General features: G+C 32.3%; 1 protein-coding gene and 2 long non-coding RNA genes across 3 annotated transcripts in view; 1 reads left to right on the top strand and 2 right to left on the bottom strand.

The window, feature by feature from the left end:
* The window catches only part of LOC140049947 (uncharacterized), a 48,325-nt gene extending 30,787 nt beyond the window's left edge, over nucleotides 1-17,538 (top strand). Inside the window, exon 3 of the long non-coding RNA XR_011845332.1 lies at nucleotides 17,148-17,538. This is a non-coding gene — a long non-coding RNA (uncharacterized lncRNA). The remainder of the gene's footprint in view (nucleotides 1-17,147) is intronic.
* LOC140049949 (uncharacterized) lies at nucleotides 172-1,027 on the bottom strand. Its single transcript, XR_011845333.1, has 3 exons — nucleotides 980-1,027; nucleotides 453-552; nucleotides 172-365 (listed from the first exon to the last, which is right to left on the bottom strand). It is a non-coding gene; the product is annotated as an uncharacterized lncRNA (long non-coding RNA).
* Nucleotides 11,925-16,878, bottom strand: LOC140048916 (progressive ankylosis protein homolog). The gene is made up of 8 exons (XM_072093714.1): nucleotides 16,843-16,878; nucleotides 16,188-16,325; nucleotides 15,694-15,825; nucleotides 13,864-13,938; nucleotides 13,144-13,273; nucleotides 12,703-12,826; nucleotides 12,280-12,379; nucleotides 11,925-12,151 (listed from the first exon to the last, which is right to left on the bottom strand). Exons 1-8 carry the CDS (start codon nucleotides 16,876-16,878, stop codon nucleotides 12,071-12,073), a joined length of 816 nt encoding a protein of 271 aa, XP_071949815.1. The 3' UTR covers nucleotides 11,925-12,070.
* Nucleotides 17,539-17,571: the final 33 nt, after the last annotated feature.

Here is a 17,571-nt window from a genome sequence, read left to right as displayed (position 1 = left end):
TATTATTTCTTATTATTAATGATGCTAGTCTGGGATGCTGTGGAAAATGTAAGTATGTTGATGATCTCACGCTAAATTACAGATACATCTGGACAAACTGGACACACTGGTGCAATGCCAACAATAGTGTTCGTAAAAACCTTGTAACATATTCTTATGAATACACTGCACATTTGAATATGTTAGCAGTTATTAGGAATAATTATCAATAATAATGTTATTATTTTTCTTTATAATAGCTTACACTAATGTGTTTCCAACTAAATAATCTGCATCTCTGAGTTTCTCCATTTGTCGTTTCAATGTCAGTTGTCAATGATCGCTCCGTAGTTCTTGCTTGATACAACTAGAGGGCGGCTTCTTTTCTGTATTGAAATAAGAGGTGTTTGTTTTAAAATTCAAATATTATTATTATAGTTAAACCTTGAACAAAGACATTCGATAACACTGACCATTTTGTATTCTACAACGAATGTTGCTATTTGCACGGATAGTGATTCCGCTATGAATCCAAACAGAAGTGCTGCAACTCCTAAAGGTGTTCCATGTATCCTGTAAAATTGAAAAACAATCCCTTCAGTAATGCTGACATGTGATCCAGAGAGTTGTGAGCCGCAATGGAATAAAGTCTGTTTTTGTTTTTCCTTGAAACCAAAGTGTTGTTTCATCGTTGTGGTATTTCTTCTTGCTTAGTTTTTGGTTTGACACATGTGTTATTTAAAATCATAGAAGGAAGCCAATTTTGTTCAAAAATCTATCGATCCAACAGCATTGTTGGTAGCTTTCTGCTCAGTGAAAAATTTAGATTGTAAATACAAATGAGCATAACTTTTGAAGAATATTTAACTTATTGTTTAAAGGTTTGCATGTCAAATAAATAGTACTATATAGGATTGCGATCCTGTGTTTCCAGAATAATAATATTATTAATAATAACAACATAATTATAATATTTACAGACGATTTTTATAGAACATACCCGAGTAATGGAAATAGATTCAAAACGGCGAGAAATATGATCATTCGTATAACAGAGCTAGGAAACACTACCGACGTCTTCTTATGTAATATCAACCATGACGTAATATGAGATCGCCATCCAACTGAAAAAAGACAATAATTAGAAAGCCTTTATAAAAGTTTCAAAAACAGCGTGGAAGAAGACAACATACGCATTTATTGCGTAAACGGAACATTTTGAAAGTTATATGGTGTTAGCGGAACAAAATGATAAAAAAATTCCACTATTATTTGCTACAGATGTTTAGTGTGTATGTTACATATGATTTTGCTAAAAGTAACACTGAATGCAGATTTTCTCAGATCAATCCTCAACTTCTAGAGCTCATTTCATTTTATATATGTTGTGAACATAATTTGTCAGTTTTACATGGAAGGTATTTTGAAATACCAATAATTATTATGCGCGAAATGGAAAAAACAGCACTGGTCATATTTAAAAAACAATAGGCCTATAGACTATAGGAAGCCTTTTCACGTTTTCACCCTAACTGTATGCCTGAATAAATATTGAATTACAAGAAATATGTACAAATCAATGTTTTTGTACACAGACTTCATATCGATTATCCGTTATTGAATAATCAAACTTTAAAAATAGCAATTTTCATAAATTAATGATTTGAGTTTATCTCATTGAAATGAGATAATTATCCATAATGCGATGATTTTTAACCATTTATCTGAAGGAATTGAGCATTTCCCGTTCCACCCGATTCTGTAGCTGTCAGTAGACATAGTGTAATTAAACACTGCTCTTCTGTTGCCTTATTTAAAAAATTGCTCAAAACTTATTTTTTCGACCACTAACATGCATAGCGCCATTTATTTTGTACCTCGGTCTTTGAATTGACGCTTTATAAAGTTTGATAATAATAATAATAATAATACAGCCAAACCCGTATCTAGATGACTTGCGATACTATAGTCAGTTAGATTCTATCTAGTGATAGCTGCAGAATCAGGTGTGTGTACTGTAATGATCATGCACCTTTTATTAGTTATTTGATTGGTTATATCATAGAGATATTATAGTGATGGTTAAATAAATCAACCGATAATTTTAGTTATGGCTGTGTAAACAGGGCCTTACTTCACCATTGAAATCTGGTTACTAATAGTGTTTGTACAGTAGATCCTAACTAATATACTTAAACACAATCAACGCAAATGTTACTTATTAAGGTGGCCACCGAGAACATTTTTAATGGTACCACGCACATCTCAGCAATCTCTTCCGACACGCCCATACTACTTGTGTAAAAAGTCACCACAATTCCAGGAATCCAAAATAGACTGAAAAAAACCTAGAAACAACACCCATAAATATAAAGCCGATTTTCCACTAGGCGAATTTGTTCGCGCGAATCGAAAGCGTCAGCTTATACGCATGCGTAGAGAGGGAATTGGAAAAGGTAAACATGAATACGCATGCGTAGGAGGGCGCTTTCGATTCGCGTGAACAAATTCGCCTAATGGAAAATCGGCTTAATGTAATGTTTGTTTGTGACCAAAGGCAGGCAGGATTAAAAAATCTGTCTAACGTCTAAAAAAGAAAAAGAGACAAACACAAATTTAAAATAAGCACAACCATTAGGCCTAAGTGGAAATATCATTAAATTGCTGAATAATATTTTAGTCTTTAAATTTCATACAGATAAAGATAACAATATTACCGAAAATCCCAGAATAACACAGCATAAATCAAATTTCCTTATATGATTTCTTTTCACAAGTGTGCTTTCTGTTTCCTACAAGAAAGAATAACATTAAGTATTAATATTAATATCAATTTCATTACATTGTAAATTTTGTATTACTTCTTTGTTTCTTGTTGAGGAACCATTTTTAAACAAGTGTTCGTGTTTTTTTGTTGTAACTTTTCGTTTTTATTGATGTTTAGTTTTGTCTGCCTTTTTTATACGGATAGCAATAAATAATGAAGTTACCGTATCGTACTAATGAAACTTTTATTTAAACTTGACTGTTTCCCTATATCGTCACTAATTAAGAACATCGTATCTCTTTTTTTGTGTGATAATATTGACTTATTGTACCAAATATATAACCAGGGAAGAGTCACTCTTCCCTGGTATAACGGCAGAAAGCAGGCATTTTTGTGCATGCTCATATTTATTCGTTGATGCTTATATCAAACCTCGTATGTAATTTTTTTTCGTTTATTTATTAATTATTGATTAAAAAAAATATTTGGAATCTGTGGTATTTTTCAAATGTATTAAAGGCATAAATTACAAGCACAACATAAAAAACATAAAAGACAACGTGGATTTGTGTCCTGTAAAATTATTGAAAATTTAATTCCAAATAACATTTATTTTCTTGCTTTTAAGATTGAAGCAATAATAGAAAAAAAAAATAATAAAAAAAGCCTAATATACAAATAACAATAAATCCGGTGAAAAGGAAAAATAATCACAGAAAGATACAGGATCATCTTGAGTCAGGTCTGCCTGAGACACAGAGCGAACGGATAGAGACAGGCGGGAAACGGGAAAGGAAAAAGGATCACAGAAAGATACAGGATCTTGAGTCAGGTCTGCCTGAGACACAGAGCGAACGGATAGAGACAGGCGGGAAACGGGAAAGGAAAAATCAATAGAAAACAATTAGTTTGATAGATAATAATAATAAAAAAAGATAGCGATGATATGTTGCTTCTAACCATAGGCAAATGAGAGAGGAGGGATTCAGTTTGTCTGTATAATATACTACATTAGTGTAGAGTCATTTATTTAGCATCATATTTTTACTATTAATGCTAACAATGTTAAATAATATCCTTATGGTCATTTTTTTTTATTTATAAATTACAAATTTAAAAATATTACTGGTTGAAAAAACATGAAAAATACATATTTTGTGAATTAATTAACATTTAAGATCAATTAATATGGCGGTTATGATGGAAAATATGTAAATACAGAACGAATGTATTGCTATACTAAATTTGCTTTCAGTAAAAAATTGTTTGATAATTAATTGTGTGTACTTTATATCGTTTAAAAATCGTTTCTCGAAAATCAATATGTTGATAAGTTTGCCGCCGCTGCGGTACACCAAGTATCAAGGTCAACATATTTTTTAAATCGTGTTTAAATATATTGTAGTGAATTACAGCTTATGCTCAGTATTATTTGTTTTTATTTCGAATATATACAAATATAATAATTATAAAAAAATTAAGAAAAAAACTAAAACAATGTCGAAACAATTGTAACAGGTATGGAGTTTCTAAAAAGATTTTCCATTCTTCTCTTAGATGTTGATAAAAGTTCAATACCCTTCAATGTATGTTTCTACAATGATCAAGTATTATAGATAAATCACGTGATACAGCGTCACATAATGCATACGGGCGCCTATATCATAGAACCAATGTAATGCGTTGACCAGTACTTTAAATAATTCTCAAAATATTGGCATGTGTGCCGTTGTATCACGAAATTTGTCTTTGGTACACACTCTCATGATTCGAACTGGCTTTGCGTCAAAGAGCTAATTACGTCACACGCCCTACTCTACCCTCAGAGAAGCATCTGACTTATGGTAATAATACAACCCATTCATATAGTACGGTAATTGTAACAGTGAAAATAAGGTATGATTAAGGATGTCTCAACAAGTCGGTATACTACAATGTGAATTGTAATTACCAGCGAAACCTCGGGACATTCTCAACCATACTTTATTTTCATTTGAAAACGAATGATGTACTGCAAACTTAATTTTACTAGTGCTTATTTTTTTTATTTACGTTTCGAAACATATTCTATCGCACTTTATAACGTCACTGGTGTTTATTATCCAAGCAAACATTCAAACAATATCCACATTTTTATTTCTTACCTTCAAAAAAGCAGGCTGTATAGATTTTATGTCATCTAACCAATGAAAAGAAGCTAAAGCTACTGGAAAAACAAGGCTCAGAACTGCTATGGCCTTTGATACGAGGAAAAACATATTTTTTTGTATTTATTTACTTAATCATACTCTTGTGAAATATCAAGACCAGCCAATTCTGGCTTATGAGTGAATATATAAAATAACAATTATAAATAGACACGGATTAAAAACAGACAGACAAAAAACATCAAAATAACTACTTTACAACAGACTTACTACACCAAACCTTTTTTTTTAACCGAATAGAAGGGAAAAGAGAGGGGAAAAAATTGTGTATGTAAATAAATATGTTAAAAATTATTTTTACATATGTTATACTCTGGTCTATAACAATAAACAGCATTAACTAATGAACTGCTATAGCCCAAAACGGCATTATAGATAATGAGTTTTTCTAAAACTATAATAACAATTGTTTTTTTAATATGAGGATTTACCTTTGTAAAAGAAAATAAGAGCGAGAGAAAAAAGAAAATATAGATTATCGTATTTGCAGTTTTAAGATGAATAAAAAACAAAAAACATTTCTACCTGAATAGCCTCATCTGACCCATTTAAATCTCTGGCTACAAACAAGTTAACAATTGGTCTGCTGATTGTTTGAACACCTCTGACAATCGCAAGTGGCCACCAAAATTTCAAAACGTTTACAACACTCAGATTGCTCTCCTAAAGATATAAGATTAACAACTTAATTACTGTCAGTTTTCTTGATTTGACAAAAATGCAATGAAAATTATTATTATTACATTAGATGTAGTTTTACGTAATAATATTAATAATAGAAAGTTCGGGCAACATCCGTTTCCGTATGGATAAAATTTGTGTACCACGTCACACATTCTGTGTATCTTGACGTGATACCGATTTTCGATGTGTTTCGGCGTGCGTGATTTATTCGTTGGAAATTTTAGGTTGTTAAAACGTGCCAGCATTGGAAAAAAAAAGTAAGTAAGTAGTATAAAAATGTTTCAAGAAAACGACAAAGAAGTAAAAAATGTGGCTAGGCCTCCTAGACTACTTATAATATATAGCCCTCTAAAATGATTTTACCAAATTGAAAAAAGCTATTCAAATAGCTTAGATTCACATATTATAAGGTACAGGTAATTTCAAAATGGAAACATGGAAGTTGGTTATTATAGTACATTCAAATAACATCTTAATTAATACTTGGCTCGTTTAGGCCTACTTGACTTACGTGTGGTGTTTGTAGTTCTCTCGAAAGGCGTGTCCTTTCCCATCGTCTTAAGACGAGTAATCCAATTGAGAGTAAACTAACTCTGGTTATGGCACCAATATAGACAGCAAAAATAGGAATTAGGATAGGCTTTGTATTTACTAAATTTGACTGCAGTAATCCAAATATTGTAACCGCCTATAATAAAACAGTTATACTTTACTTCTATTTTTCGAATTACATAATTAGAGTTTTAAATTTGTTTTTAAAATAGTACAGTGAAATGTAGTAGCCTAAAATAGCAAGCCAATTGTTAAAGTCATTTATTGTAATTGTTAGAAACGGTTTGTTAGCATTCTGCACTATTCTAAGAAATTTTGCTATAGAGTGTAAATTTTTCAAACAAACTAGCATATTTGGAAAATTGACAAACTTTGAGTTTGCTGAGATCAGCAAACTATTTTGTCAAGAAGGTTCGGTCAAACTAGCTAGTGTACATTGGTCGAACTTATTTGGTTAAACATTTGCAAACGAGCATTTGGAAAATTGTTCTCGCAAAACTTGAATTTGAATTAATCGGTGAAACTAACTAGTCAAATTTTGCAAAAACTAGCATATGGAAAATAGTTTTTAAGCCTACCAAACATGGAGTTTGTTTAGATAAAATCTTTAGAAATCTAGTACATGTTGGTTAAAAACAAAGTTGCTAAACTTGGAGTTTGCTAAGTTAAAATTATCAGCAAACTAGTTTCTCATGAAGGTTCGGTCAAACTAAATAGTATACATTTTGGTTAAACTTGTTTGGTTAAATTTGTGCAAACGAGCATTATGGAAAATTGTTCTTGCCAAACTTAAAGTTTGCTGAGATCAAGAAGGTTTGGTCAAACTAGTTAGTCTACATTTCGTTAAACTTTGAATTTTGTAAAAAAAAAATAAAATAAACTCCGACTTAATTTGACCGCATTGAGTAATTTTGCCAATGATCTCAAAATGGTACTGGCTTTTGTCTACAAGCGATTCTGCTCTCAACTACAGTAGCCATACATTCATAGAAGTACTGATGCAGCGAATTTTAAAAGCTTTGCAGCAGTTATACTTAATTTGACCTCTGTGTGAATTCTAAATATACTGACCTGGACTGCTACATCTACCACAGATGCGGTTCCAACAAGAGATGTGTATTTCATCTGCAGGATATATCCTGCTAAGTAAAATATCTATTTAAAAGGTAAAAATTAGTAACTGGATCTTTTGATATGCACATACAATGTACACACTCCTAAAGATCGAATAATCGATTTCTTCCGATTGGTCCGTGACCGATTTGAAACAGACTTCAACCTTGAAAAGGCCTGTCCACAATCGAAGTGGTGTGATGTATCGATTCTTGGTCAAAAAAACAAGTCCCATCCTTGGGCCGGGCAAGAAAAGACTGAAATGTCAGTCGCTAGACCAAAAAACTTCCATGAAGGTGCATACTTTCATGTTAAGTCAAAAAGATTAGCATCTTCTTTGTAGTTTAGTACCAGTTCTATCTATAACTATATGGTTGATGTTTTTTGTATTGTTGCCTTTTTTTTAAAATAAACTTACCAATCCCTGTAAAAGTGGGAAGCCGCACAGCATTAGCATTGCTGTTTGTATGTCCTGTCCGACGTCTTTGTCTAAACTGTAAAGTGTATGTGTGATGAAGTACCCGAATTCGGTATATGCTATTTAGTATACAATATTTCAGTGGTAAAATGGATGACACTATAAAAATACATCGCAACTCCTAATGATAATTATTTAAACACAACAGGTGTAAGAGTATACATAGTTATTGCAGTAACTGCAGTAGAATAATTTTGACATGGTCCATTATTAGTTTCGACAAGGGCAGCCAAATATGTTTATGAAAAACATTGAATAATAATTTTTAATATTTTATATATAATAATAGGTGAAGTACGTGAAATACTCTTTATTACTGTATCGTGAGAGATTAATTTTCTTATAGGCATTTTATTTTAAGGAAAAATGTTCCAACAATGTTGTTTGGTAGGTCCGTGAGTTTATAAATGATTACACACAATGCTTAACGGTAAAAAAAAGACGGTGCATTGTTTGTTCTCTGTGGGTGCAGATGGTCAGTGTATGTATGAGGTGTTGCATGTCGTTATGTTAATGTATGAATTAATTTGGTGTCGTTATATTGTACTTGTATGTGAGTAAACTGAAATCACTGAATAACCTGTTAGTAAAGCAAATATCAGGACGATGACCCAAACCAAAAACATTGTTAATAACCCGATCTTTGCTTCCTTCTTGCAATGAACTAACACCAAGGCGACATTCTTGAATTCTTCAAAAGGTCCGGCAGCAAACTTTGTAAGTGAGAATGCTATACCAAAAGCAGCAAGAATCTCAGTGGCGTTTTCTGTAGATGATAAACCCCTGTTCAAAACCTGAGGCAAAAAAAAAAAAATAACGCTTTAAAAAACACAAATATTATTAAAAGTTTAATCTCGAGAAATAGTTCAGAGATCCGAGAAATCCAACTTCATGATTTAATAAATAATTTGATTTAAGAAACATAACCAAAACAAAAATACGGAGAGAAAAAACAAAAACAAACAGTTATATTTTTTTAATTTACACGTGCGTAGCCTGTCACTTTTGACGTGCTCGTATAACGTAATTTCGAGTTGAAAAGTAAGTCAAGAAAACAGAAATCGGGCAAAAAGAGTGCGCAACAACATTTAACGCGCAGTGCGCGCGCAAAAATCTGCGCACTCATGGCAATTTTGTAAACGCTTAAAATTGCCTGAAACGTACTCTTATTTCGTCGAAAATAAATTTTGAAAATTTTAAGCGCGCGTACGCATGCGTTACATGCGCTACGCACGTAATTGTATTGCCATATGATGATTTATGCCCTGAAATTTATGAGTACCAAATTTTATTTAATTGTGATTCATGGTTGTGAAGATATGATTACAAACGTGATTTCGTTAAATCGTGCGTAGACCGCGTAATTTTTTATTGCGCACCGTGAAAACATAACCACATCGATTCCTGTCCATAAGGAATATACTGTGAAAAATTGACTTAGCTAGATTAAACTGATATCAAGATAAGGTCAGAAAGCGATAAAACGCATAGTGATACCGGACCGACAGACAGACAGACCGACCGACCGACCGACATAGTGAACTATAGAGTCGCTTCCACGCGACTAAAAAAGGTTAAAATACAATTTAATAGGTATACTAATTACGTTTTCTATACGTAAGCATAATGTATGCTGAATGAAATAAAAGCGGGGAAGACTCGCAAAAGAGAAAACAAATTAATTATAGTCCTTACATTCGGAACACAAAACGAATGTACCGTACCCATTTATTTAATACCCGTATATGGTTTACCCATGAAGTTTACCTGTTCGCCAACATCGGAAACAAATGAAGTGAAGCCAAGTGGTACAAGGAACTTAGTAAGCAGCCAATACACTTTGTAATCCATGTTTAGCATCAGTCTCCGTTTGGTATCATATGATGGCCGTTTAACTGTAGATTTCATGGTTTTTAAAACGGTGACATAGCATTTTAATTTGTTATTTAGATTAATTATGCCTTGATGTTGCAAACGAACATTGATAATAACAATCAGCGTAAAAAAAGCAATTATCTTTTTTCTTGTTTTTAATTGTGGGTTATCACACTTTTATATCATCAGCTGTAAGAATAATGATTTCATTTCGAATATATTTATATATTAATGTGATAAACTTATACAACTAGTAGAAACCCACCTCAGAGAGCGTGTAGCCCACCCACTCTACACCACCGGTGGTGTAGAGTGGGTATGTATGGTGATGGTATGTCATACCTAAGATATAGTAAGTTGTATGTACGAGATAAAGTCGTACGTACGAACTAATAAGTCGATATAGTAGCATTATGTAAAATATTTGCTCAGGTTTATACTTACGACTTGCATGACATGCTTTATCAATTCGTGTAATAGAGTTATAAAATCAATATACAGGGCAGAACAACAGGTTGCTCCATCTAAATGATAAATAAATGCGATTATATAAATAAAGGCCCTGCACCAACCGACGCACCTGGAGAAATGAGTTGCATTGACCCAGTACCAATAAATTATTAGCATTTGAAAGTACTATTGAACGACCGTTCAATAATGCGTATTATATAACACCTAAATAAATTCCTGTCATTTGATTGGACGATTATGCGTCACATGGCGTACAATAGTACGCACTATTAAACGATCGTTTAATAGTACTTTTTTCTATTTGTAATTTCGCCGCGAAGAATGAAAGTTATAAGTTTCGCGATGGAAGTACATTTTTGGAGAGATATATATGTACTAATTTAGATCAAAAAGGCATTTACATTAGCTTGTAGGATTTTGATTAATGGGAACATCTCTACAAGACGTAGAATCGTTAGAAAAAACATAATTAGCCTAGATGAGTTCTAGCCCTACCTTTTATCTTATTCAAATGGCAGGAATCTATTTAGATGTTATATAAAACAAATAATGAATGTTTTATATTCGTATAATGGTACAAATAATGGCATTTGGTGAATGATGAAATGTTAAATATAACTTTTCATCATTCATGCTATTATTTGTACAATTACACTGTTTAAGTCATTATTTCTGTACTATTGCACGCCATGTGGCCCACAATCGTCCAATCAAATTACTGGAATTTATTATGGTATTTATGTGTTAAATCACAAGATATCAATACGTTTAAACATCACCTTTTTAATTTATTGTGTTTTACGAGCCCTAAAACATTTTCTATATTAATGTGCTTATAGTAATACCGTGACTATGATATATATATGAAGGGCTAGTGTTGCCCGAAAGCTCTGCTAACTTTTCTGGCTGTTTACTTTATCGTTTTGATTTAGCTTTTCGTTTTTTTTTGTATCTCCATTGAGATCCAGCCACTGATATCCACAGAATTGTCATTTTTTTCAGTAATTTGCCTTTGGATTTATATATATACATATGTAGATTTGTTGTAAGACACAAAAAATGCATAACTATTAAATATTACATTAGAAAACCTTTAGTGTCGTAAACTACATAAAGTGTTACTTATGATTATATCATTCTAGCATGTATGTGCATATTGGTTGTGTCCTTAAGCAAGACATTGCCTGGATGCATTAGTGTTATTACTATTAGTATAGTGCACGTTAAAGAACTTGGTACACTATGCGAAAAGATTAGGGCATCGTCTCCCGGTGTTTTGATCCGGGTAGGTGCTGCACTGTGGTGGCTGGTTGGGTCATTTAAATGCCTAATCAGATTTTCCGCCACAATTTCCAGTTAAGCTTAAGTTAAGCTAACCTCATATATTTTAAAGGTACATATGTCACATGCTAGTTCAATATTATCATTACACCTGATGCGAGTCATATGGCCGAGCGGTTAAGGCAGGGGCGCCGTTTACCGTACCTAAAGAGCCAACAACAACATCGGCAAGGGTTCGAGGCCGACTCGCTCCTAGTTCTGGTGGTGGAACAAGTCTTCTCGGATAAGGACTATAAACCGTAGGTCCAGTGTACACAGTTATAACCTGTGTGTACTTTAAAGAACCCAGTTCATTATTCGAAAAAGAGTAGGGGGTTACCCCGGTGAACTGGTTCACACAATAGCCCCTGTATCAGGGGGATTACCACCTATCTGATAGGACAGTGATTAATTCACTATTGGTAATCCTTGGCCACATTGCCTAAAGACATAAAATAAAATAAAATAAATAAATTCCCAAACAGTCTCCCATCCAGATACAACGCTGCTTATCTTTGGTGATCTGAAGAGAACCGGTGTTTCTTATTCCGTTTCTAATTGGCTTACAACATTTGTTTTTACAGCTAAATAGTGCGTCTGTGTTTACGAGATATTCTTTTCCCTCTAAGATATTGTTTCGATTTCAGTTGTTGATGTTGCCGTTCCATATTGCTTGCTTGATGCAACTGGACGGCGGCTTCTTTTCTGTATTGACATTTGTATTAAAGAGGTTTTTTTAAATTCAATTTTTAATGGTATGAATATTTAAAACATCACTACTTATAATACTATTATTAGTTACAACTAGAAACAAAACAACCGATAACACTGACCATTTTGTATTCGACAACAAATGTTGCTATTTGCACTGATAGTGTTTCCACTGCAAAACCAGACAAAAGTGCTGCAACTCCTAAAGGTGCTCCATGTATCCTGTAACAGTAAAAAAATCAGGAGATAAGCGTACTTACATTAGTTACTACTGTACTTTATAATGCCACCATATGTCAAAGGGTGGCAAACGGCAATGTCTCGCCTTTTTTAAACCTAATGTGGTTTCATAATTATTTGTCTTTCGTTTTTCAAACTGTATACATGGTTTGACAAATGTGTTATTTTAAAAGGGACCCTCCCTATCTCTTCTAATGAAAATGGATTCGCCATATAAACATCACGGAGGCAATTTTTTGGTAACTTAATACAGAATTTAAAAATAAAAAATATTTAGCTGACATTTACCACGTTTCTAAACATACCCAAGTAGTGGAAATAGATTCAAAACGGCGAAAAATATGATCATTCGTATTACAGAGCTAGGAAACACTACCACCGTCTTCTTAAGTAATATCAACCATGATGTAATATGAGATCGCCATCCAACTGAAAAAGGCAATAATTTTTACTTCTGTTTAGTAATATTGTACTGTAATATTATTACCAAGCCAGCATAAGCTAGTAGGGATCATCTCAAAAGAGTAAATTAATAGTTATATTGACATAATACCATGTTAATAACTTTACTATTTCCAAGTTGATGTTAAAACAGACCCTCCGGGGTCGAGTTTTTTTTTATTAAACTTAGTCAATAGTAAACTTCATGGAGTGGTCAAAGGTCACTCCATTCCTCTGACTGGGTTTATGTTCTATTGAACATAGTATATCTAGTTATAATTATAACACAGCCAAAGTAATGTTACCTATTAAGGTGAACACCGAAAACATCTTTAATGGTACAACGCACATCTCTGCAATCTCTTCAGACACGCCTAAAGTACTTGTGTAAAAATTTACCACAATTCCGGGGATCCAAAATAGACTAAAAAATACCTAAAACAATACAAATCATTGTAGGTGTTACCATGGTAATCCATGGTCTCAGCGAAAAAAAGGGGATTTATATAAAATGCTTCTTTTTTTGTCTTTTATGGGCTCGTCCCACTTCTATTTCAGTTTGCAGTACAAATTATTTAAATATAGGCCTATACAAGTTCACTATAATAAGGCATATAATATGTATATTCTCTTGTATTAATAAAATAATAAAAACAAAGGTCATGTTCACCATTTTTTTCTTGTCACATGCAAGTGACGCGTAGCCTACTGTACATATTTGTGATTATTGTTAAAACGTGTTTTTTTATGACATAGTATATTTAAAAATGAATAAAAATAATGCTTCTTAATGTGTAAAGCCTGTAAATTTTCTTGTATAATAACAGCACATTACTATAGATTTGAAAAGTATAAATCAATTTGAGTTACAGTATGACCTCGCTCGTAAATTCATTCATTGAATGAACTTTCAGACAACTAATAAGGCGATATCAGTAAATTGCTAGGTATATTGCTAAGACTAAACTAAGGTTGCCGCAGTAAGTTCGATATTTTGCAGTTCAAATGTAATTAAAGATTATTACCGCAAATCCCAGAGCACCACAACATAAATCAAAGTTCCTTATATGTTTTCTTTCTACAAATGTGCTCTCTGTTTTCTAAAAGAAAAAAATAGTATTATGACATTATTGCAAATAAGTATTAACAGTTAATGTAAATTCATTTTAAATTTAGTATATCATTACATTGTAAAACTCCAATTGAAATTTGTATATTTTTTCATTTTTTTCCATTATCTATTTCATACAATACAAAAACATATATACAGAGAAACAGACTTTTAACAACAACAACATGCCACTTAATATAAAAGCCAGCTTAATTTTAAAATAATATCTATTTTACGTTATTGTTGCCATTGTAGTAATCAAATTAATCAATCAATTTAAATTATTCTATTTGGAATGTTTCCAAATTTATATTTTTTTATAATTTTTTTTCTATATTAGGCCTATATTTTGATTTAATACAATTAATTTGGCCTTCACATAATATCTTGAAAAGAAGCCCAGTGATTCGAGGTGAGCTTTTTCCAAGTTTAATTTTGCACACGTCAACAAATGTTTTACGGTATATTAATGGTAATTTAGTACCAAATTTTAAAAATATATTAACAATGCTAAATATGGAATTGTTTTTGAATTATAAATTTGAAAAAATACTAGTTTGAAAAACAATGAAAATACATATTTTGAGAATTATTTAAAATTTAGATTTAATTGGAGACATAATTAAGCCGGATGGAAAATATGTAAATACAGAACGAACTTATTGCTTTAATCATTAAAATTGACTTTCGGTAAGTTGTTAATTGTGATCATTATCTCTGTGTGTTTTGTTAAATCGTGCAAAATTATATCGTATATAAATTACAACATTACAGCCAGTCTATAAACATGTAAGTGGTACAATAAACTGGACGGCCCAATTAAATTTTTAATGTTATGGTCTTAAAGAGTGTAAACACTGAAAAAAGCAGCAGCACTAACAAAAAGCAACACAACAAAAACACTGTCGCTTCAACCAATGACGATGTAGCAATAAGAGTATGAGATAAAGGTTCTGAATTTGTTTTCCATTTTTTCTTAAAGTTCATGTATGTAAAATGAAAATTGCCATCGACAAATCCCATAATAAAGCGTAACATGTGACGCCTGTATCATAGGATCAATGTCATACGTTGAACAGTATTTCAATCAAAGAACTTATAACACAAGAATCTCCTGTTCTTCAATTTGCATTCAAAACACAGTATCGGAAGTACAGGGTTAAAAGGTCAAACTGGGCGACGCCATTTTCACAGCATGGAGCTGCGCCCCCTCCAAACTAGGAAGTAAATTATTCTACCCCACCCCTCCCCCCCCCCCCCTAGAGTATTAGCAGATCTCCTCTATGATTTTGACTTTCTAATTTGATGCGGGCGCCCTACTCCTCAGTCAATTACTCTATCCCCGCCTAGAGTATTAGCAGATCCCCTCTATGATTTTGACTTTCTAATTTGATGCGGGCGCCCTACTCCATGGCTCACAATGGCGCCACCCATTAGCTCTATTCTCTCCCACAATGCCTTTCGAAATTGTTATGCGCTTCGGGCGAACAGGAGATTTTTGTGTTATAAGTTCTTTGTTTCAATTATTTCATGATACAATGTAGCTTTACGTCAGAGCTAAGTAAGCCATATGTTTTGCCTTACGCACAGCAGGGAAAAACAACTTCTGCTGCCATTTGTATTATACAATATGGTAATATTGTAATGAACTAACATATTATAGTAAAGTGAGGATTGCGATAACGTCACTAATGTTTAATTTCCAAGCAAACCTTTAATCAATATCCATATTTTCATTTCTTACCTTCAAAAAAGCAGGCTGTATAGATTTTAAGTCATCTAACCAATGAAATGAAGCAAAGGCTACTGGGTATACAATTGTCAGAACTGCTAATGCCTTTGATACGGAGAAAAAAACCATTATACCCTTTAAAATCTGGTAGATTTAGAGTTTTGATATCATTTTATTCAAACAAGGGAAATGTACTAACTTACTTTCTTACTACGCAGAGAAATAATACACAGCGTAATAGTAAACACTGATGCCCAAAAATCATTAATGAATATTTTCATACTTTTGATGGTATTTCTTAAATTGCAACAATGAGAAGGGAAAAGGGTGAAAATACATATTTTATTTGTTATTAGTCGATTTTATCAATCAATCATTCCATTTTGACAGCGCCAACCCAACTATCCTTACTCATGTAATTAATGTATAGAGAAAAGACAGATTGTTACAAAGCCCAGTAGCTATGTTTTCTCCTTGGAATTTGCAAAAAAGCATCTTGGTCTTACCTGAATAGCCTTATCTGACCCATTTAAATCTCTGGCTACAAACAAGTTAATAATTGGTCTGCTAATTGTTTGAACGCCTCGGACAATCGCAAGTGGCCACCAAAATTTCAGAACTTTTAAAACACTCAGGTTGCTCTCCTGAAGGAAAGGATCAAGATTAATCAAAAATAATTTATTTTCAGCTTTCTGAATTTTCCAAAAAATGCAATAATAATTATTTATGTTACGTAGCATATCACCTGATAGGGTAATTTGCGCTTAGTTGTTGATATTTCTATTTGTTATTTTATTTTATACTGGGTAACCTCTTTAGACGAGTGGTCTCCCAGAGGGCCCAGTTATGATCAGTGGCTGTGTGTGTACTAGTACATTAAGCATCTACACTTTTTGTGGTTTTACAAACTTGGAGTTTGCTCAACTTTGCAAACCATGCTATGTTTACTAAATGTAGACTTTTCTGCAAAATTTGTTTTCTACAGTTTAACGAATTTTAAACTGTTTTACATTTTAGCTTTTCTTGACAAACTCATTTTTTTTAATATACGAATTTTCTTCACGCTATTCCAAATCACAATTTGTTACTTAACAATTTTAAAACAAATGCTAATAATATGAAAAAGGAATAGGGCATCCACGAACAAGCAAAGCTTTATACAACTGTGGCACCCTTTAAAAATATAAAACAAATCATTTTAAGAGTATGCATGAAAGAATATAAATTTACTAAAAACAGTTTTTATAGTACTGCAAGATAATTAATATGAAACCATACTAACTTATATACATATAATTAATAGCATTGTAAATAATAATAATAATAATACATAATGATAATTACTTTTTTTCTTTGCAAATAAGACAGATTTCTTCTTGACACAAATACTTTATAAAATGATAACGTTCAATATAAGTACAATCTAATTTCTTTTTAAATAATTATATATTTTTACATTGTTTTAGATCGTCCGAAAGATTGTTCCACACCTTAGACCTACGAGAAGCCTTGACGGCCAACATTTGTATTTGTATGCTTCAGATCTATTGCAAGATGGTTTTTATTTCGCGTGTTATAATCATGATACGAGTCGAATGTGTGGAAAAATCTATCAAATGACTGGTAATTTTCCATTTTTGTAGAGGAACATTAATTTTGCTACATTTTTTTCATATAGATCGAATATGTTTAAGGTATTAGTTTTAATGAATAATGGAGAAGATGGATGTAGGTAGTGGACTTTACATATTGTTCGGAGGGCCTTTTTTGTAAAACGTGAATTCTATTTAAATTATTTATGCTACCAGTACTCCACACAGTAATGCCATATGTAATGATGGGAATGATAAGGGATTTATAAATAATGAGCAATATTTCATATGGTAGTAT

Source organism: Antedon mediterranea, chromosome 5 (assembly GCF_964355755.1).
Source record: "Antedon mediterranea chromosome 5, ecAntMedi1.1, whole genome shotgun sequence".
Lineage (NCBI taxonomy): Eukaryota > Metazoa > Echinodermata > Crinoidea > Comatulida > Antedonidae > Antedon > Antedon mediterranea.
The sequence above is the reverse complement of the archived record's forward strand: the minus strand, read 5'-3'. Positions and strand labels throughout refer to the sequence as shown.

Coding starts and splice junctions, on each gene's coding strand:
- LOC140048916 (XM_072093714.1), bottom strand. CDS start 16,878: ATGATTTGTTTTATATTTTTAAAGGGTGCCACAGTT. Junction 16,326..16,842: donor TTTTAAAGGGTGCCACAGTT/GTATAAAGCTTT, acceptor CCTTTCCTTCAG/GAGAGCAACCTGAGTGTTTT. Junction 13,274..13,863: donor GTGGTGCTCTGGGATTTGCG/GTAATAATCTTT, acceptor GTATTGTTTTAG/GTATTTTTTAGTCTATTTTG.